We start from the raw sequence: 19,626 nt of genomic DNA on the forward strand, positions 1-19,626 counted from the left end.
CAAAGCTCGCGATAGTTACGGGCCGAGACGCCACGGTCTCACACGAGTCATTTCATTTGAGCATACGGATAGAGTAGTCGCTAAACAACTTGCCATGAAGCTTCACCGACACTGCGAATGGTTCCCGCTTTCGCGCCCAAGCAGGAACGTCTACGGACAGTTTCCGAACAACCCGTTGAGGAAGTTGGACATCAAAGTGAATAGCTCGTAACGAACAGAGGCAAGCCGATACAAATTGATTGCTTGTTTATTTGTCTCGCATTCGGATGTCACGAAGCTTGATGGTCGAATGAAGAAGGCAAATTCTGGCCACTGAAAGAAAACAAACGACCCAATCGATCAAAGATTTTGCATTCCTGTACCCGCAGTTGCCATTCGAATGAGGCATTGTTGCGCAAGGCTTTAGCACCCAACCTCGGCTTCTCCGGAACCGCCGGAACAACACGTCGGCTCTGACACATAATATCGACCAGAACATCACCTGCCCTCAATGATCATGAGTCTCGGAAATCCTCGCTCAACATTCACCCGTTGCGCTTCCTCCAACACATGGAGCCCCAGTACAGTTGAAGCCCTGCGGGCTCACAGCATTTCCGCAAAGGTATGAAGTGGCAGCAGTCCCGTTGGCAAACTCCAGGTCGACATCGAAGAGACCGATGTTGGTGCAGGGTGCAACAGCACTGCATTGGAGACTGGCAACGCGGGATGACTTGGTCGTGCCGACCATGCCATTGAGGGTGATGTCACGAATCTGGAATTGCGAGTTGGTGCAGTTGCCCACTCCAGGTGCGCCGCGGAAACGGGTGCACTGGGAGATTGCAAATGCAGCACCGCGCATGCCCTGAACAGTGAGGTTCTTGAAAGACATATCCGACGCAACTGCAGAGTCAAGGTCGTTAGAGAAATCCCCACCAGGAGTGTTACTGCGTGTTCACAGCTTCAGACTTACAACCAAGCCCGCCGCCGCCGCCATTGGGAGGGTAGCCGTTCTGATCATCCGTCCAAGTTTTGAAGTAGACCTGAGGACATCGTTAGCACTGACGGGCTCTCATAGATTTGAAAGAGAAGGGCGAGGAGGACTAACGGCATGCAACGTGTTGTCAAAGAAGCAATTCTCGACTTTCAGCCTCTCGATGGTCTCAAACTGGTCGTTGTATTGTCCAATGCTACCAAGCGCAATGCCTAAGCCATTGTAGAACTTGGAGTTTGTAATGCTGACATCAGTGCTGTTTGCCTTGAGAGAGATGCTATCGTCGCCGCTGTAGACAGTCCAGTTATTGAACTTGATGCCGGAGGACCGGATCGTGTCGGCTCCGTCCGTGTTCGCTATGCGAAGTCAGCGAGACTCATTGTCTTGCCAAAGGCAGAGTTCAAAGCAAGTTGTCCTGGACGTACAGCTTTGGAATCGGTTTCCGGTGTTGTTGACCAAGATGCTATCGAGGACAACGTTGTGAGAGTAGATGATGGACAAGGTCCTGCCAGAATGAGTGACGTTCTATCTTATACTAAGGTGCGGGAACATGTACTTACCACATCTGACTTCTCAAGAAGTTTACTCCCTTCACAACAGAGTTTCTCAACCCGTTGAGAGTGAGAGCATGCGGACGACCAGGGTAGTTGGAAGTGTTGGCCTGCTGTCTGATCCACTCATACCAGTAGTCGCCGTTACCATCAAAAGTGCCTTGCCCATGGCCGTTGAGACGAACATTGTTGCCGCCGAGGATGAATGCAGTGGACTGATTCTGATACCCCACGTCCAGCGAGTTGGCAAGCCAGTACGAGATGTTCGTACTCCACTAACAGCCGGTAGTCTCACGTTAGCTGATCGCCATAAAACGAAAGTCTTGGTATTGTTTGGCTTGGCGCATCACTCAAATTGAACCAAGATCGGAAAGGGGGGCAAGAAGCCTGCCGTGGAACGGTAACGTACCAGCAGAGTTCCCTGAAGATCAATCTCGACGTCGTCCAGCCAAGTGACATTCAAAGCGGAGTTGACGTAGTATGTCGTTGGCTCGAACACGACCTTGCCGCGCCGGCCGCACTGCGTGAATGCCTCGAGTATAGCAGGCGCGTCGTCGGTCGTGTTGGTTCCGCTGGCCTTGACAACACAAGTCTTGCGTCCAGCGGCGTCTTCAGTCTCCTGGGCAAAGACCTTGGAGGCTGAAGCATGTAGAGTGCAAAGCACGCCAATAGCCCAAGTACGGCGCATGTTCAAACAACGTGGAACGGGTCCTTTGAGCTAAGAACAAGGGATCCAATGGCTGACGGGTGGAAAAGCGATGAACAACAGGATTGGCTCAGAACATCAGCTTAAAAGCAGAAGACTAGACCCTAGCGCTACCTCACACCGGCGAACCGCGACGGCGCCCCAGCATTGAATAGTTTCCTAGCATCGTCAAATCGGGCTTTTCCCGGCCGAGTCTCCGCGACATCAGCGTCGTATTTACTCGGTCGCAATGAACTCTCGCGCCGGATCTCTTGGGCCAGCATTGGAGTTACATCGTTGCCGTTCGACCGGGTGGATTTTGCACGAATCATGAAGGAGGATGGACGAACAGGTCTGGACATCTCCACGTTCATGACTAAGTTTGTATGGTGTCGATCGGTTGACGGTTGGTAATGCGGAGGCGGGGTGATGCGGGGAAAGCATGTCCCCGGTCGCTTATTGCGGAACGGGAATGACTTCAGCGAGCAAACCTCTATCGATTGCGTAACGTATGGCAACCATCGCGCGACGGGCTTGTTATTTCATGAGATTTGAGGAAATGGTCATCTATTCCTGCTCAAATACTGAAGGCTTTATCACGGGATAGTCTGGAACGAGCTCCCCTTTGATCCGGGCCCTCCACTCTAGGCACTCGCACTCGTTCTGTTGTGCAAAGGTCATTCAGGGCATCATGATATCTCCAAAGTCCGCTACGAGTACTAGAACAATATTCATACAATAGAGTCGCCATCGCTGTTAACCTCCCTCATCATTTGTTCTTTGGCCTTCTTCTCTTCTGCCTCCATCCACTTTCTCATCCTCCAGACAGTGACCAACGTGATCACGACAGCAAGAACGCCATAAAGGGCTATCCACGGCGAGATGATTTGATCACCATCTGGAGGGGTCCAATTGAAGAAAGACATTGAGAAAAGCGACTTATTGAGTATTAGCTTGCTTTGTTTTGAACAACCGTTCACACATATAACTAGGATGCGAAAGGTCTGAACTTACGGCAAGGAAGGTCCCAGGCAGGAATATCATCCCTAGCAGCGAGATGCTTCTCATCTGGCTGCCATCTCTCTTCGTAGCGTTCGCGATAATGATGGATACTTTGGCATCGCGTCTTGTGTAGTAATTTGATTCCTGCTCATTAGCGTCAGTCAGTTCATCTGATGTTTGTGGATTAACAGGCTAGGTTTAGTTTCTCTCACCATTTGAGCAGATAATGACATGCCGCCAAGTAGGCCTTCGCAGGTTCGAATCTTGCTACCGAACTCATCAACCATTTCGCGTAGTCTCATCTCAATCCTGTTTCCTGTTCTCCGCTCTTCGACATATTTATCAATGCCATCTTTACCTTCAACAGGAGGCTTGAAGTACGTCATGGCTAGATTTTCTGAATGTTCTATCATGTTTTGCAGCTGGATTCTGAGACTTTGGAGCCCATTCTTCAGCCGGTTGACATCCATCCAAAGTTTCGTCGACTCGCAATCTCTCATTCGCAACAAGGGCTCAGGGTCTGCCTTCTCGGAGGTAGGACTCTGAGCTTCGCCTCGAAGTTTAGTTTCCAGATCCAGAATGCGCTGCTCGAGCGTGGTTCTCTCTTTATCGAGCAAATCGAACAGACGGGCGCGTTCTATCTCGGCGAATATCATGGGCATGACAAGAGGATGAATGGCTTGTCCCCCAAAGTCCTTCAGGTATCTGGTAGTTGACTTGATGATGGGTTGTGTACATCCGTACATGACTGCATGCGTTGTGCCAAGGTTTGGAAACGAAGTGACTGATAATGCAACATCGTCTGGGTAATTCACGCTCGGCGGGGATTCGGTGTCAGACTTGCAGTTATATACTGGGATACGCATTTTGTCAGATCGCTTAAAACACCACAATAACGAGTCATTGATGTACTTCTAGTTCAAATAGCACTCAGAAAGAACTTTCCTAGAATCCTTACCTAGGGATGGCGAATTTGCTCCATGAATCTCCCATGTGACAGGTCTGAAGTTGACAATGGCAGTAGAAGCTCTCCTAAGAAGAAACGAGAGCGAATGATGCTGGTGCAGTCGTTCAGCCAGCTTTGCGAAAGTACTTTCTCTATAAGGAAGCGCCTTGACTCCTTGCAGATCGGTGGCAACTAGTCTCTGATGCATCACAAGCACCAAGCCAGGAAGCTCTAGAGTCGACTTTTCCTGCAGCAAACGTATTCAGCAAGTGGATTTGGGGAGGGAGCCCAAAAAATCATTTGCATGAGAACCCACCGATTCTAGCCATTCGAGGATTTCATCTTCCGTTGTGAAATCGGAGATATCTGGCGTCACGATATGCTTTCGTTCGCGGTAAGACTAAGCCCTAGCTAGCCAGAGGAGACGAGATGAGAACTCACATTTCGATTAGTCTCTCCCAATCGCAAAGTTCGTATCTTTGAAGATCCTTGCGAAGAAAAGTCAAAACGTTTCAAGTCGCTTTTGACGAAGTCCAATCTTCGGCTCAACCACTCCATCGTGAATGTGGCAGACACGCAACTTCAGCCTCTCATTTTACCAGGCAAATGTTTATTGTTGGGCACTTGCCATGGCTTATACATGTAACCTCCGGCACGGTCTGCCAACTATAGAGAGGAGTCCGGAATGGATCCCAAACCGTCTGGACTTGTCTGAAAGGAAGTTCCATGGGCTGCGACCCCGCCTTTGACTGTGTGATAACAAAATGCACATATGTATCTGCACCATGCTGACTGCAGACGCATTCAACCAAACCAATCCGAATGACATTTTCGCAGACTTGCAGCCCACAAGACCTCTTAGAAACAACATAACGTGTTGATCTTGGCTGTGCTCTGCAAGAATAGGCAACGCCAGCAAAAGAGTCTGGTGTCCGTGGGTGCTCTGCGCCTCTGTTATGCGATTGCAGGCAGCCTGCCGATTTAGCGCAAATGTTGGGAGGTAATGGATGTGGACTCCAAGTACCGTATGATGTGGCATTACCCGACGGCCCCATGCCGACACCATCCGCTTGCATCAGCGAAAGCACAGGCGATGATAAGCTCTTTGTCTGACTGCGGCTCCAGGCGTTTTTGCGCCCGAAAATGCCTCGCAATCTCAGCCACTCACTTGTCAGGCTGACACCGAAGTCTACTCAATTGGTTCGCAGAATCAAAAACAGCACTTTGCCTGACTGGAGCCTGGATGGGACTTGGCTCTGCTGACCAAAGGGCGAAAATGGGAAGTGTGGACTTCTTCATGCTATAACTCGTGAAGGCTTCACTAGACAATTCATCTCTCCATCAAACAAGTTGTATTTGAATTCCGAATAGCCCCGCTGTTGCTTCACATGGATGACACAACTATCCGATCTTGGGCATCGAGGCTCAAGAGCTACATCCCGGGTTTCAGCAATCGACAAAAAATGGCTACAACCAGCGAGTTCGTCGCGACTGATAGAATTGTCAGTCGATATGCGAACACGAAGGTGTTACAGAAGACACTCTTGGGCTTTGGCTTTTCCAAGGATACGATCAAGATCAAGGTAGGCCATTGTCGAACGTACCAGCCCATTCACTTCTACATAGTGCATCCCCTAATTGATGAACGGATCAGGCAACAAAAGCCGAATTACTCGAGGTCCAACTTCCTAGAAAACTGAAACCGGTGAGTCTCGATATATGTTGGTGGGATGAAACACGTTTATGAACTTCTCGTACCGTCTAACCAATGTTAACTACCAGGAGGAGATGGAGAAAACCGTTGCCGATCTTAAGAAAGCGGCCAAAGACTCGGATTCTGAAGAAGAGTAACATATGTATTGGCACTTTCACTGGTGGAGTCTGATCTTGAGCGCTGGTCTATTAGCTTTGGTATGGCGTCGACATGAAACACCTGGGTGGTTATATCAACGATGCGTGTACATAAGGCCCATGCGGGCGTCTGCAATGCTGATGGCACCTGCTCAGGAACTGAAGTCCGCGTTGGACGAGATAAGGATCACAACCATCTAGATAGACCAACGTGGAATGCGAACATTCGACTAAACGTTTTCAATCGACCGCAAGGGAAATCTGGTCGGAACAATTGCGCTTCTTCGCCAAGGACCATCGTTCCGAAAAAAAGGAAAAAAAAACGTAACAAACAAGCGACACTTTCATGTACAGGTCCAGACTTATGGTGTCTAGGGGTGAAGTGATGATTCCCAATCCGCAGACGCCACGTCAATGCCCAATTCCACGTACCCCAATGTTGGAGTGCTGCATGCGCCGGCCAGATACAACTCATCTGCATACTTCCAGAGCCACTAGCAAAGGCCTGAATTCGTTTGCCCATGCAACCGCTGACTAGTCGGATTGAGGTTTTGTGCCTCGGCTCTTTGCTCTATGAAGCTCTGCTTCCACACCTGCAGGACATCTCGAACCTCATTCGACGCTGCTCGTGTACTGCCGTCAACGAGCAGCATTCTGGACTGGACGAGACTGAGGAATCTCCTCAATTCCTCGGTGCATCGTGCATGGTCGCGGAGATACTGGAATTGCTGACACAGATTTCAATCAGCATCATGAATTGGCCAGAATCGTGGGTCATTTGATGGTTGCAATACTCACCGAAACTACTGAGGGCTTCAGATCTGCAACAATGGTCCGAGAAATTCTTCGTGGCCACCACCATGTCCCTTGTTGCACCCTCTTTTTGAAGAAAGTATCTTCCAGTACCGGGGGAAATTCTGGGTCGACGTCGTCCTCATCGGTCTCTAAAAGGCGGCTTTCGCGGAAGCTCTCAACTGCGCCCCACCCCTCGATGGCCCAGGTGATAAAGTCGAGAAACAGGCATCCCAAACACCATATGTCGAAAGGTTCATCCACCACAGACTTCCTAAGATCCGTGTCTCGCTCGGGCGGCCGATACGTCTTTGTCTCCACCTTCTGTCTCGGACGTGACGGAGAACTCCGATTGAAAGATTTAGAGAGACCAAAGTCCGTTAGCTTCAAGTCGTATGAGACTTTGCCGTCGTGGGACTTTTGGAAGCAGACAACGTTCTCCGGCTTGATGTCGAGATGAAGCTGGGCCTCGGAAGAGTACCCCCCTTCACAAGAATCATAGCCATGAACCGTGGCTAAGGCGTCGGCTATGTAGTAGCATTGGTCTATCATCCACCGAACTGAGTACCAAGGCGGACAATGCTCAGTAGAAATATGATGTGAGCCATGCTTTTTCCACAGGTCGTAGAGACTGTCGCCGTCAGCCCAGGGGAATAGGAGATAATATCGATTTCGATGTTTGAAGGCAGAAAGCAGTGGTGTTATACGAGGATGGGTTGTTCTTTGATTGGCAGCAATCTCGTCCATGAAAGAAGTCTCGGCAGCCTTGGTCGTATGCTCCTTATCGGTGATCTTCAAAGCAAAATGCTCCACGGGTATTTTGGCATGCTAAGATACGAAAAGTCATTAGTAAATATGGCCTAAGTGGTGATCCGTTCGATCTGCAAACTTGCGTCTAAAAAGTCGTGATGATCTCGGTGAATGCTGATTTTTTGCACAAATGAGACTTGCCCATCGAGTATTTCCCCCTGCATATTGAGCTCTGACCACGGCAATGTGATTTCATCATGCAACAGACGGTAAGGCTGCTTGCTAGTATTTGTACCCGATATACTGAAATATGGAGACCTCATTTGCCATTGCAGCTGGTGAAATAGCTCCTCATTACGTGCATCTAGGGCTTGCAAGACTTCCCGAAGGGCCTCAGCAGCACGAGAGGAGTAGGTTGGCAAGGTCGGGTCGCTGCATGGCCATGCTCCATCACAGATATGAACCGGAGATTGGTAAATATCCAATATTACTTCCGGTTTGCCTAGTATGAATAATGTCGCGAAGATGATTCTCAGTCCCGTGCACAAAGCATCGTCACAAAGACATCCTTTGTGCTTGCCGGGACTAATGAAATGTGCAATATCGGCGACTTTAGTGGTGTCGGAAGGAATAAGTGTGCCTAACAAAGTTGATACCTTCTTGTGGTCGAGTTGGGACACTAAACTGCCTCGTGGGACGAACCGATTGCGTTTGTCGTTGAGATCTTGGCATGAACCACGTAGGAGGATGCAGGCGATTTCGTCCCTAGCGGCGCCGACGTTAGATGGCTGTGGCATTAGGCAGGCTCGGTTTTCAAGAACCGGACTCGTTGCGGAAATCTGTAAGGTATTTCTTAGCGGCCTGGAATGACTTCGAAACTGGATAAGTGCAGAAAGATTGTTTCTTAAACCGTAATAGGCAGGGACAGCCGCAGGAAGCACAACAGTGGATAATACGCCGTGGCTGCAGCACGCATGCCTTTCTCTGCCATATTGCAACGTCTTGACAGCTAAACAGTGCATACAGTAAGGAAGCAACCCACCTGTTCAAGGCTTGCAGAGATGTATGTGGTAGGTTATGTTGTGAGGAAGTAGTTCGGTGTAGTTGTGTAGTCGAGAAAATAATGCCGGTTTGTTCGGGATTGGATGGATGGGGATATGTAGATCAAAGTAGTGGTCATGATCCGCAAGAGAATTGGACGCAAGTGTGTTTTTGAGTTGTGAAAATGCCGCAAGGCTCACATGTCCATTGCTGTCTGTTTCTGGCGCGGCATTGCCATAGCCACCGCCATGCGCAGCTGACAGTCGCAGTTTCCCGTCAATATGCAGATTCAAGCGTGACAGATGTGACTCGAAGCTCGAGGCAGGCCCCGAAATTGGCGGCCGTAGAAACCGAGGCCTCCTTACAAAGAAGGATTGAATCGATCTTTGATTATGGTTGGTCTATGAAAGGATTGGTTACATCAGGGGAGTCGTTCGCCTTCTATGGTGAGAATATCCGAAATGCGTGCATGCTTATGATACTGGACCATCCACACCGTAACCGCCAAGCCCCCAGCCTGCTGCACCACACCACTACCATCCAAGCCATGTTTCTGCCCGATAGCAAGGAGAAGGACAGCCAGGCATACTGAACGATGTCACCATCGATCAGCAATACCCCGCGCTGGCGGACGGTGCACTTCACTCTTCAGCCGCCGAACGAAAGGGGTGTGTTAGTGCAACATTCAGTAAGAATGCAATTGATGCTGGGACTTTAAAGGTGCAATTTGATGGGATGGTCGGCATCTACCCGTGATGAAAGGGGGAAAACGAAATATGAGAGGTCTTCTTCTCCCTTGCAAGACAACATTACTCGCTCAGTAGATATCAGTCTGATGCAAGTACGTATAGGTGTCCGACAGGGAAATCAGCTTGTACGTATTACTTCAAGAGGGCCTGCAGCCGTCTTAAAGCCCTTGGAACATCCTCATTATGCTTTTCTCAATAACCTCAGGATACTTCTAAGCATATCAAGCAAGATTCGATTCCAGTGGTTCCTCAAACCAACGGTTCTACCTCTCATCAATGATGAACTATTTCACCAGCTTGTTTTCCACCTCCCCCAAACCGACATATCCTCGGAATGACAGTTTCAACTACTCTCAACCGTCCACTCGACAAAACACTGGCTTTTCATCATCGGCGACTTCATCGTCAGCATACAGTCACAGTTATGGGAAACAAGAGATATCCGGGCGGTTTATCAACAAGCGAAAACTCCAGAAACTCTTGAAAGATAGATTTGGCAACGACTACCAACTGCATGTATGTGTCAGAAGACAGTCTACGGCGATTCAACTTTCGTATGAGTCTATCGCAGAGGTTTACTAATGCTTGCCGCCTCTTACGATAGATGATGTCGAACAATTATCGTCTATACGCAAGAAGACCACTGAGTGAGGAAGAGATTCTAAGCTGTTGCTGATATAACTTTCTTGAGTTCATAATCTTCCCGTCAAGTGGTTCGGGTTGTCTTGTACATGTAATAATGTGATATTTCCGTGAACCATTTCTAATTTCTTCAGCATGCCCGTCTTCTTGTTCGTCACATTTCTTATTCCTCCACATCTTGTATTAGTCAGCTGAAGGAAAGGTAGATAAGGGGTTTGTTTCCAGGAACTCACATGGTTGTCAATCGCGGACTGTGTTAGTCTCCCGTGCTATCCTTCAAACACGGCCGGGTTAAGCGACTTGTATGAAAGTAATGATTCCAAGCCACATGTTATGTTACTGAAAGTATACGAGGGTACATACCTACTTAGGCTTGGCAACTGCGCATCAGCAAAGTACCTATCGTTGGTGAATTCATGCAATGCAGCAGCTTCACAGTCCAGCAATCTAAACGGAAATGCTAGTGGCTTGCAGGAATGTGGTCAAGTGGGGACACAACCCGGCTCCTTCGTAACCTAACCTGTCACATCGCGATGTCTTCTGCTTACCTTACATGTATGCAGCCTGACGTGCTACCTACTTCAGATTCAAGGTGCAGCCACAATGCGACTTCAACCACCGGGGAGCCTCTATCAACGTAACGAATAGGACTCCTTGCCCGTCTGATAAATGCATAAACTATCTGGTCGAGGCATGCCTCACTTGATGTCTTGATTTTACATCTCTCACACCATTACCCTTTCTGACGGGTACCCTTTACAATCGCCCTTTATTATTAGAGCGATCGATTATCCACCTCGTTCTTAAACAAAGGACTCGACGAGAAGACCCTTTTGTTATATACCAAGCCACATTTGAGCGCCAACTCGAGAATGACGAAATACTGGTTCGTCCTGGACCAAACCCATTATGAGCCGCCCATTTATATGGATGAGACATATAGGGAAGCCTGTGGCACTCTTTTACTGGGGCACATCATTCCTGGTATCAAAAGCCTGGATCAAGTCATCAATAGGGATGAGTTACCTGGCTTTTCTCGAACTTTTCGGGTCCAACGATCGACACAGAGCAATGTCACCTGGTCTCGTGACGCACAGTTAGAGAGCAGTGCCGGTGCGAGCGCAGGTGCTCCCGCGCTTGCCGGAGTGGGGATAGGTGCCCAAGCTGAGGTGAAAATAGGATCGACTGTGGGAGGCACTGATTCATGGGAGTTCGATCAGTTAGAGACACAGGCTATTGCGCCTCCGACAAGTTGGATTCAGGATTGCATCAGGGCACCTCAAGTTGCTGCATACGTCAAGCAGCACAAGGTACTGGGCAATTGGAAGCTTTACATGATTACCGGAATCAAAATTGGAAAAGGCGCCAAACTTGAACACAAAGACTTTCAAGGTAAATCAGGGGTTTCAAAGCCGTCCCTGTGAGTTTCATGCGGGCCAGACTCCTTGCAGTGTGCCTTACTAACATATTCAAGCGACGTGGTTGATGCTTTTAAGGTGGAGATTGGGGCCGAGTATTCTCAGTCAAGCGAGACATCAGTCACAGCTCAATATGATGACGCCTTCATCTGGGCTGTTCGGCTACTTGAGATATCAGACAGCTGGTTTAACTCAAGCCTTAGCTTGAAAACTGTCACTAAGGGGACAATACTTGGGCTAGACAAGACTCAAGCCACTGCCAACGCAACTGTCAGGGCATTTCTCTCCAAGAACGGTCTGGAGAATTACTATATAATACGACCTGAGACTCCAGAAGATGACGATGAAATGTTGCTCCTCGTCGTTGACTGATCGGAAACACCCTGTCGTTGGTAATAATGGCATGTTAATGCCAGACTCATTCAACGTTGTCAAGTTAGATGAAAGGCTAAAGAATCGTGTAAATTTCGCGCCCTCATAGGCCAAGGCAAATCTCATTAGTCAAGCCAAATCTCATCAGCCAAGCCGAGCGTTTTGATCAATTTGTCGCGCACCGTGGTTCTTATCATAACCCTTATGCTCTTGTCTAATCCGGATCCTTCCTCCAACGGAAGTAGTCCCTGTAGGTTCTTTGGCAGCAGCTTCCACGGGACAATGCACTTATAATGCCCGTCAAGTTCTGATATCTTGCAAAGTACTTTGGTCAAGTTGTCCTTGTACTTCAAAACATCTGCAATTTGCTCCCTGTTGCTTTCGGGGTCTCTGACCTGTTTTGAGAAGTTCAGCAAGAGAGATGCTAAACCGCAGGCAAGCGCAGTCGAGTAAGACGTGCCCGACACGATCTTGGAGTTTTTTGTGTCATCGGAGAGCTGTAAATCCTCGCCTAGAATGGCAAAGTTATTCTGATCCTGGCCTGTTGGGTTGAGATGATGAGAGTTTTTGATGTTGCCATTCGTTGAAAATGTACAAAACACGTGGCTGTCCCAAGAGGCTGGGTATGTGATGCGTGCACTGTTTCCAGTATTGGAGGCTGCAGCAAACACAAGTATGCCCTTGGGAATAGCCTCTCGAAAGGCTTTTTCAAGATCGGGGACTTTTGTTATGAACCCAAAGGCCATACAAATGACCTCAGCGTTTTTCTCAATAGCCCAGCTCACTGCCTTGATACATAGTAACTTAAGCTTTGGTGTCAGGCGATTTGGATTGGATTCGAACTCACTTGGACAACTGCACTTGCGGTACCTTCGGTTTCATAGTCGTTCTCCCAGACTCGAGCCACAAGAACATCCGTGGAGTTGCACATTCTGTAAATTAGCTTGACAATGTCCGAGCCATGTCCCGTTTGATCCTTCATCTGTACTTCCTCAGCTCCAGTGAAGTCGCGATATGAATGGGCCTGAATCCCGTTTAACTTTGCTTCTTCCTGAGTAATACCAGTATCCAGCACTGCTACCCGAGTTTGGGTATCAGACTGTTCACCAGGGCCTAGAATGGAATAGACGTCGTTCATCTTTCTAAACCAGAGTGAAGATGAGTTTTCTCCATGCCTGTGAGATCTAAGTCATAAAGTCATACGAAAACAGAGATCTACGTCGTCTTTACACGTACCTTCCAGAAACCCTACCATTGAAGTATTGAACAGTCGAGGGATTTTGCTCATTGGACACACCTTCGCTGCGGCTTGGCGCCTGCGATGTCAGTGGGGTCAGGAAATTCATGTCCCATTCTCGGAAGGACGGTGGGTCGAGAATCTTGTATTGTTGCCAATTTTCCTCCAGTTGCGAGATAATGTTGTCGTAGATCCATTCATTGATTGACATCCCGACCTTTCCTTCAACGTAAGCCGCTTCCAAGCACGAATTGATGGCATCTTTCACGTATCCAAGAAGGCTCCACTGAAAATCACGGCTCTTGAACCAGTTTGTCAGCCGGCCGCGTTTGTTAGACCCTGGCTGGGGATCTTCCAGCAATCTCTTTCCAGTTGAAATTTCCATGAGAACTTGAGCGAATGACAACAAAATCGTTTCAAAGGTGCTTGCCTTGGATTCTTTATCTGAGGAGGGCATCTCCTTTTCGTTATCTAGTCGGATGGACAGATATGGTCTCTCAGCATCTATAGTCGGGGGACTTGAGCCATCTGGCGTTCCGGGGCTCCAAGATAGGAAGATGTTGTCGAGGCTCCACTCATTTCGGACCCATGCGTCCGGAGAAAGATGAACCAAAGCTCGGGCGAGATTCAGAGATAATGCTGCCCTTTCCACGGGAAGTAGGCCTCCGTCTATGGTGCAGTGACCATTTTTGCCGATCCAACCTTGGTCAAGAAGTTTACCGAGACATTGTGTCGGTGTGTCAAGCCTCCGTTTCGATTTCTTCTCTTTCGCCAGAACAATAGGCTTCCTGTTGGGAGCTTGTCGGATATTGACATATCCGTACTGATCACAGAGACTTGGAAGTGTGCAGAAGTCATCCGGGTATGGAGAAGCTTCTACACCAGTGTCTTGTCTTGGAGAACAAAGGCATCAGCACAATTTCTAGGCCGACATGTGGTCACATACATGAGTAGGTCGTAAGATGCTTCATGCCATTCCATGTCCAGCCCTGAGTTGCAGGAGACGAACAGGGAGAATCGACTGGCTGCGTCTGCGTTCTCAACGTAGAAGCCGTTCAAATGAAGCCGCGCAATGTGTTTTCTGCAACAGCTTGACTGACGCACGAGAACGTCAAACAGATAAGTTGAAGGCCCAGTCGGAAATATCCTGCGCTCGAATGGTGTTTTCGTCTCGAAAGAAATGTCGCCTCCCATTGTTGCGTGGCAAATTGCTGAACACTTGCCGAAGTCAATCTCATTCCAACGACCTTGTTGATCCAATTCTGCTGCTAAGATCTCCCATTCCTTTAAGTCACTGATATTATCGGATGAATCGAGACTGTGTGGGTTTTCTAATACTTCCGGAAGATATTCCCACAGCTGTAACATGTCAAAATCGGCCATTAGTAGCTCAGCATCGTTCCGGGACTTTAGATGTTCTGGAGACTGATCAGTCTCGGGCACATCTGCAACTATCTTCTCGACATGCCCTTTGATAGACCCTAGTAGGCCAGAAACTGATTTTTCCAGCCAGCTCATAGGGTAGGTGGCAGGCAAGTTGAAGACGGACAAGAATTGCTCTAGGTGTGTCTCCTAGATCTGAGGTACTGTTAACTTCAATTTCGGGGATGAATAAACAGTCGAGGCCGAGCGGGTCGCGAAGATGAGGGAGAAGTGTGGCGGGTCATTGCTGTTCCCCGTCAGCAAATTTGGTAGGTAATTATCCGCACCTCCGTAGTTTTCAGTCTCGAATCGAAGGGGTGGGGCCGCAAATGTGGCCAGCTCATGAAGGTCGTCGCCCCACTTCGCCTGCTTGCCCAGTTTCGTCAACGTCCAGTCAAGTGTCCTAATGTCCTTCCGAAGTCACTTCGACATGCAAGCACCCACCACGAATTTGACCGCGCCGCATGCCTGGTGATAATAACAGGTACATCCGATGACACTCTCCATATTGTGGCACGCCCAGGGTGAAGGAATCATGTTGGGCCACGTCGATTCGACTCCAGGCGTAGGGCCCGGATCTGATTATAACTGACAAATCTCAAAGTAAGCATAGTTCCATTCAAGGTGCTACTCTCGTCTTTTGAACCAAAGCTTCATGTCCACAGAATAAAACCGTGCAAACGGCGCTCATTGTGACCTTCAGCTCTCCGCCATGGACGCATCTATCTTCATCGAGGAAGGTCCTGCAATACAAATTGCGACTCGTCGCTGCGCCGATCAACTCCGCGACATGATACGAACTACCCACCGAGGTAAAACCGCTTTGAGAGAGCTTCAACAAAGGTTTCAGGCCTGGGAAAACAATGCGGGAGTCTTCGCGGAGCCGCAACTCTGCCTCGATGCTCGATTGAGCGATCACAAGCCGCCGCAATTGATCATTCTGAACATGCTCAGGCTCATACAGCGCAATCTCGAAACCGGTATTTCACCACAAGTTCGCTGAATCTTGCCCTATCCGGACGCTTATTCTGACATAGCGCGGAGCAACACTATCATTGTGCAAGAGGGGAAACCCGAGACTAAGTTAGGGGACAGTTTTCAAGGAACCACTGTTCAAATACATGATGCCGAGGAACCTGGCCGAGATTTGGACATGAGGTATCTGAACAGCGCCTTCAAGGGGATATTAGGCGCTCTTGAAAGACTCAACCGTGTAGCCGCGTTGATCTCGAAAGCTTCTAAATCAAGCAGGCCAGCTAGAGTGGAAGAGTTCATCCGAAAGAATCCACTGGACTCTGAAACTAAAACAGTCATCACAGGCATGGTCACCGGCAAGTTCCCGGACATTCCTGACTTGTTGAAGACACAGCTTATAAGATCCATGATCTATCGAAGACAACGACTCAACTATGAGTGTGACAGACGCGAAAGGCAATATAATACACATGCTGGAGAAGATCATACAAGCGCCTGGCATGATGATGAGAAGGCATCGACATATCATCAGTCGATCTTCAATGAGGGCTATGAGGCAATGCAATCTGAGCGGGCCAGCTCAATCAGCACGGCGGCAACAGCAACAGAAACAGAGATCCAGTATCCTCGGCAACCAAAGGCTGAAACCTCTGAAGATATCACAAGGAAATGTCAGTTCTGTCGCAAGCAATTCTCAACGGAGCAGGTGACGAAAATTCGATGGTGGAGGCAAGTACAACTCTTTCCAACACATTTTCTCTACTCAGCCCAGTCACAACATAACATGGAAGTTGGTAGAATTAATCAAGCTCTACGAGTCTTTAGGTGTCATGTGGATGAAGATGTGCAGCCATTTATTTGCATCTCGGAAAAGTGTACAGATCCCTCTCAAACATTTGCGAAGTTGGCTGCGTGGCGAACACACATGGAAACCGAACATGGTCTTGACTGGATGCATCGGGCTCATCGCTCGCCAGCCTCAGGAAATGAGCAAAGATCAGCCTGCTTTATGTGCAAGGAGGTCATATTGAAACAGGAACCGCAGCGAGGCCCATCTGCTGGACCTTCTGAGTCGAGTAACACTCTACGCACCACTATTACCCCAGGAAGCTCAACACCGAAGCATCGGAACCGTCAAGTTCAATTTGTGGACAACAGTCCAGAGTCGGCAATGGTTCCGAAATCTCGATTGAAGGGAGTCGAAGTTACAAAGACTTTTCCCAGCCAAAGAAAATTATCCAAGCACATTGCACTCCATCTTAAATCTCTATGCTACCAGGCACTCAGAGTTGGAGTTGATGACGAAGACGCAGAAGATGAGGCTGTCATTGAAGGAAGTGTCTCCAGAGAAGAAAAGGATGGCGCGTCATCCGATGACGCCAGCAACGACGTCGGAATGCCAGTCGCGGACCCAGAGAAGACGTTTAGCAAGGACCTTCATCCAAAGCGAGATATCCAACTGGGAGCGAACGAAGTCGCCATACAGGAAAACTCACTTTCCACACGAAGCAGGACCGAAACCAAAGATTTCTGGCCCACAGACGTGATTACGCATCGATATGGAAGTGTGGCAGTATTGAGAAAAATGCTCATCAAGTTCCAAATCCCTGAGAAAGATATGAGAATTAGGGTGCGCTGTCCATCAGCCAATCTGCTCCTCAGGGAGAAAAGCTTTACTGATAAATAGTGCGTTGGCAGGCTACGAAAAAAAATGGAATTGAAATGCAGCTTCCCCGGCGGCTGCTTGAGGTGTGTCATAGACCCCAGCATTGTGCATGTATTATCAGATATTCCAGTGCTCATGATAGGCTCTTAGTCTGAAATTGAAGATATATTGACCGCATTTGAAGAAGCTGAGACAGCCCTGGTTATCTCAGATTAGTCTGACTGAATACAGAGATAGTGAGTTTTTAAGTGAACTCATAGCTGTTTTGCATGTCTAGCTAAATCCATGCCAGGAACCTGTTCGCAAACATAGCACGCGCTGGCACCTACAGGTTGAGGGCCATATTATTACGTGAAAGAAAAGTCCATTGTGGATAATCGACACCTAGTTATGACCTGAAAACATGAGTACGATCCTTGGCCATGATTATCCATTTTTGGCGGACGTGTATTCTGCCAAGCATTCCCTGGTTTCGGCTGACGTAGCTCGACTACCGCTATTCGTAATGATCATTCTAGATTCCGTGTACTCAAGCAGCCCAGTGAGAAATTTCGTGCACATAGAGTTATTGAGAAGAGCACGGAATCGCTGTGAGCAATGATTAGCTTGTTTTCTTGACATTGAAATGGAAGCGTCGGACTGGACTGTCGGACTGGACTTTAGAGCCGTGCTTACTGATGTGACTGATTCTTTAAGTACTGGAACCATCTTTGGAGATTCGACGACAGAGATGGCCCGCATGTTTTGCGGAACGAATTCAACTCTGCGCATGGAGAAAAACGTATCCTCTAAGACGGGAGGGAATTCATGTTCATCGTCTGTGTCATGTAGTTCCTTCAAGCGCTCGGCCTGGAAGTTAACTATTTCAGCTGATCCATTGAGAGCCCAGATAGCGAACTCAAGATACAGACATCCCAGGCACCATACGTCCCAAGAGGTGTCTATGACTGACTGTGGGTATGCTTCTTCGGGTGGTCGATAGGTTTTGATTTCGACGATGTTCTTTCGTGGCACACAGCCATTCACAACCGGCGCCGATAATCCGAAATCGATTATCTTGAGTACCCAGGATGCCTTGCCACCAACCGAGCTAGCGAAGCAGATAATGTTCTTGGGTTTGATATCTTGGTGCAACTGAGGTTGCAAAGCAAACCCTCCCAACTCAGAGCGATGGCCGTGTATGGTGGCAATGGCATCAGCTAGGTTGTAGCATTGGTCTGCCATCCAATTCATCGAGAACCACGGCGCAGAAGGGCCCTCTTGATTGCCATTGGGGAGATGATCGTCCCAGAAGTGTCGCAGATTCCCTCCTTGTGCCCATGGCAACACGATATAGAAGGAGTCTCTATGTTCGAATGCCGTCAAAAACGGAGCGACGTTTGGGTGTGTCACTTTTTGATTTGATGCGATCTCACTTCTGAATCTTTCTGCAGCCAATCTCAAATTTTTCCCCTTTTCGAAGACTTTCAGTGCAAAATCGTCTTCTGATATACCCTAGCTTGTTTAAGAATTTGGAAATGATGAACCACGCGTACGCGGTTGTCAAGAAGTGCTTACTAGCGCATGGTGATCTTGGTGAATCTTGATCCTCCGTACGAAGGTTCGTTGGCGTGTATTCCATTTTTCCCGAACCTCGAGTTCTATCCAAGGTAGGGTTACATCGTTTGGAAGTCGTTGGTGATATTCGTGTGCTGATGGAAAAAGCTTTGTAAAGTACGGTGATCTCATCGGCCACTGTTGTTGAAATACAAGATTCTTCTCTTCCAGATGAAGAGTTTGAAGAATGTCTTGTATCGCTGGATGATGCGCTGTACGCGCGTCTGCCGCATTGATCGGCCACAAGCTATCGCAGAGAGAAGGCGAGGCTCGCCAGCAACTGATGATCAGATCTTCACGAGCCATGGACAGGAAAGTCGAAAACATGATTCTCAGACCAGTACAATCTGATTCTCCGCACTCGCAGGTCCCCTTTTTCGGACTTATGAAGGAGGCGATGTTGTCAACAAGAGACTCGGTATAAACCTCAGGATCAAGGGATATTTTCAGGAAGTCCTTGACCTTCTCTTGGCTCAACACAGTGAATAATTGACCGCGAGGAATGAACCATCTACTGTAATCTTGGAGATCCCTTTGCAAAGCTAGGTAAAGTGATTGCTGGATCACATCGCGCGCTGATTCAACATGATTGGGGAAATGAGCCTGAAAGAGAAAGTCATGATTTAGCACCTCAGTAAGGCCAATGGTTGAGTGAGAAATGACTCTCTTGCCGGTTGATGAATGAGGTTGCAGGTAGCCATCAGGAAACTAGACTGACCATTGTAACCACTCGTTCACTGGCACTGGGGATCGGAATTTCTGATTGAAGGTTGAAACAAATGTTCTTGAGCAAAAGAAGCACTGCTCAGAAGAGATTGCTACCTTCGAGGACTAAATCTGAAGTCGGAGCGCACTCATCGCTCATGAGCTGTAATACCTGTCACGGAATTCCGCGGGCGAGCTCCGTGGCCCAGTGCATCGGACTTCGCCCAGGACGACGTGGGCATTGCTGGTCTTGATC

The 19,626-nt window shown here is 48.5% G+C and overlaps 10 protein-coding genes across 10 annotated transcripts; 4 read left to right on the forward strand and 6 right to left on the reverse strand.

Annotated features, from left to right (window-relative positions):
* Positions 1 to 517: 517 nt before the first annotated feature.
* CCOS01_06472 (exo-rhamnogalacturonase B) lies at positions 518 to 2,209 on the reverse strand (the record flags this gene model as incomplete). The annotated part of the gene is made up of 6 exons (XM_060454641.1): positions 518 to 879; positions 950 to 1,019; positions 1,085 to 1,326; positions 1,396 to 1,475; positions 1,531 to 1,796; positions 1,931 to 2,209. 6 exons carry the CDS (start codon positions 2,207 to 2,209, stop codon positions 518 to 520), a joined length of 1,299 nt encoding a protein of 432 aa, XP_060314341.1.
* Positions 2,210 to 2,773: 564 nt separating this feature from the next.
* Positions 2,774 to 4,074, reverse strand: CCOS01_06473 (uncharacterized protein; the record flags this gene model as incomplete). The annotated part of the gene is made up of 4 exons (XM_060454642.1): positions 2,774 to 2,869; positions 2,944 to 3,144; positions 3,221 to 3,352; positions 3,421 to 4,074. 4 exons carry the CDS (start codon positions 4,072 to 4,074, stop codon positions 2,774 to 2,776), a joined length of 1,083 nt encoding a protein of 360 aa, XP_060314342.1.
* A 1,468-nt stretch (positions 4,075 to 5,542) lies between these two features.
* Positions 5,543 to 6,005, forward strand: CCOS01_06474 (uncharacterized protein; the record flags this gene model as incomplete). Its single annotated transcript, XM_060454643.1, has 3 exons — positions 5,543 to 5,737; positions 5,809 to 5,859; positions 5,937 to 6,005. 3 exons carry the CDS (start codon positions 5,543 to 5,545, stop codon positions 6,003 to 6,005), a joined length of 315 nt encoding a protein of 104 aa, XP_060314343.1.
* A 494-nt stretch (positions 6,006 to 6,499) lies between these two features.
* Positions 6,500 to 7,349, reverse strand: CCOS01_06475 (protein kinase; the record flags this gene model as incomplete). The annotated part of the gene is made up of 2 exons (XM_060454644.1): positions 6,500 to 6,733; positions 6,804 to 7,349. 2 exons carry the CDS (start codon positions 7,347 to 7,349, stop codon positions 6,500 to 6,502), a joined length of 780 nt encoding a protein of 259 aa, XP_060314344.1.
* A 308-nt stretch (positions 7,350 to 7,657) lies between these two features.
* Positions 7,658 to 8,344, reverse strand: CCOS01_06476 (uncharacterized protein; the record flags this gene model as incomplete). Its single annotated transcript, XM_060454645.1, has 1 exon — positions 7,658 to 8,344. One exon carries the CDS (start codon positions 8,342 to 8,344, stop codon positions 7,658 to 7,660), a length of 687 nt encoding a protein of 228 aa, XP_060314345.1.
* Positions 8,345 to 9,613: 1,269 nt separating this feature from the next.
* On the forward strand, positions 9,614 to 10,013 carry CCOS01_06477 (uncharacterized protein; the record flags this gene model as incomplete). Its single annotated transcript, XM_060454646.1, has 2 exons — positions 9,614 to 9,853; positions 9,942 to 10,013. 2 exons carry the CDS (start codon positions 9,614 to 9,616, stop codon positions 10,011 to 10,013), a joined length of 312 nt encoding a protein of 103 aa, XP_060314346.1.
* Positions 10,014 to 10,851: 838 nt separating this feature from the next.
* CCOS01_06478 (uncharacterized protein) lies at positions 10,852 to 11,769 on the forward strand (the record flags this gene model as incomplete). Its single annotated transcript, XM_060454647.1, has 2 exons — positions 10,852 to 11,399; positions 11,454 to 11,769. 2 exons carry the CDS (start codon positions 10,852 to 10,854, stop codon positions 11,767 to 11,769), a joined length of 864 nt encoding a protein of 287 aa, XP_060314347.1.
* A 125-nt stretch (positions 11,770 to 11,894) lies between these two features.
* On the reverse strand, positions 11,895 to 14,524 carry CCOS01_06479 (extracellular alkaline serine protease; the record flags this gene model as incomplete). Its single annotated transcript, XM_060454648.1, has 4 exons — positions 11,895 to 12,557; positions 12,617 to 12,944; positions 13,006 to 13,899; positions 13,953 to 14,524. 4 exons carry the CDS (start codon positions 14,522 to 14,524, stop codon positions 11,895 to 11,897), a joined length of 2,457 nt encoding a protein of 818 aa, XP_060314348.1.
* Positions 14,525 to 15,140: 616 nt separating this feature from the next.
* Positions 15,141 to 17,285, forward strand: CCOS01_06480 (uncharacterized protein; the record flags this gene model as incomplete). Its single annotated transcript, XM_060454649.1, has 6 exons — positions 15,141 to 15,408; positions 15,748 to 16,074; positions 16,171 to 16,193; positions 16,683 to 16,968; positions 17,091 to 17,152; positions 17,220 to 17,285. 6 exons carry the CDS (start codon positions 15,141 to 15,143, stop codon positions 17,283 to 17,285), a joined length of 1,032 nt encoding a protein of 343 aa, XP_060314349.1.
* A 210-nt stretch (positions 17,286 to 17,495) lies between these two features.
* CCOS01_06481 (serine/threonine protein kinase) lies at positions 17,496 to 18,992 on the reverse strand (the record flags this gene model as incomplete). Its single annotated transcript, XM_060454650.1, has 2 exons — positions 17,496 to 18,563; positions 18,627 to 18,992. 2 exons carry the CDS (start codon positions 18,990 to 18,992, stop codon positions 17,496 to 17,498), a joined length of 1,434 nt encoding a protein of 477 aa, XP_060314350.1.
* Between the last annotated feature and the right edge of the window lie 634 nt (positions 18,993 to 19,626).

This window comes from Colletotrichum costaricense (genome assembly GCF_030867565.1).
Source record: "Colletotrichum costaricense strain IMI 309622 chromosome Unknown Scaffold_6.1, whole genome shotgun sequence".
In the NCBI taxonomy this organism is placed as follows: Eukaryota; Fungi; Ascomycota; class Sordariomycetes; order Glomerellales; family Glomerellaceae; genus Colletotrichum; species Colletotrichum costaricense.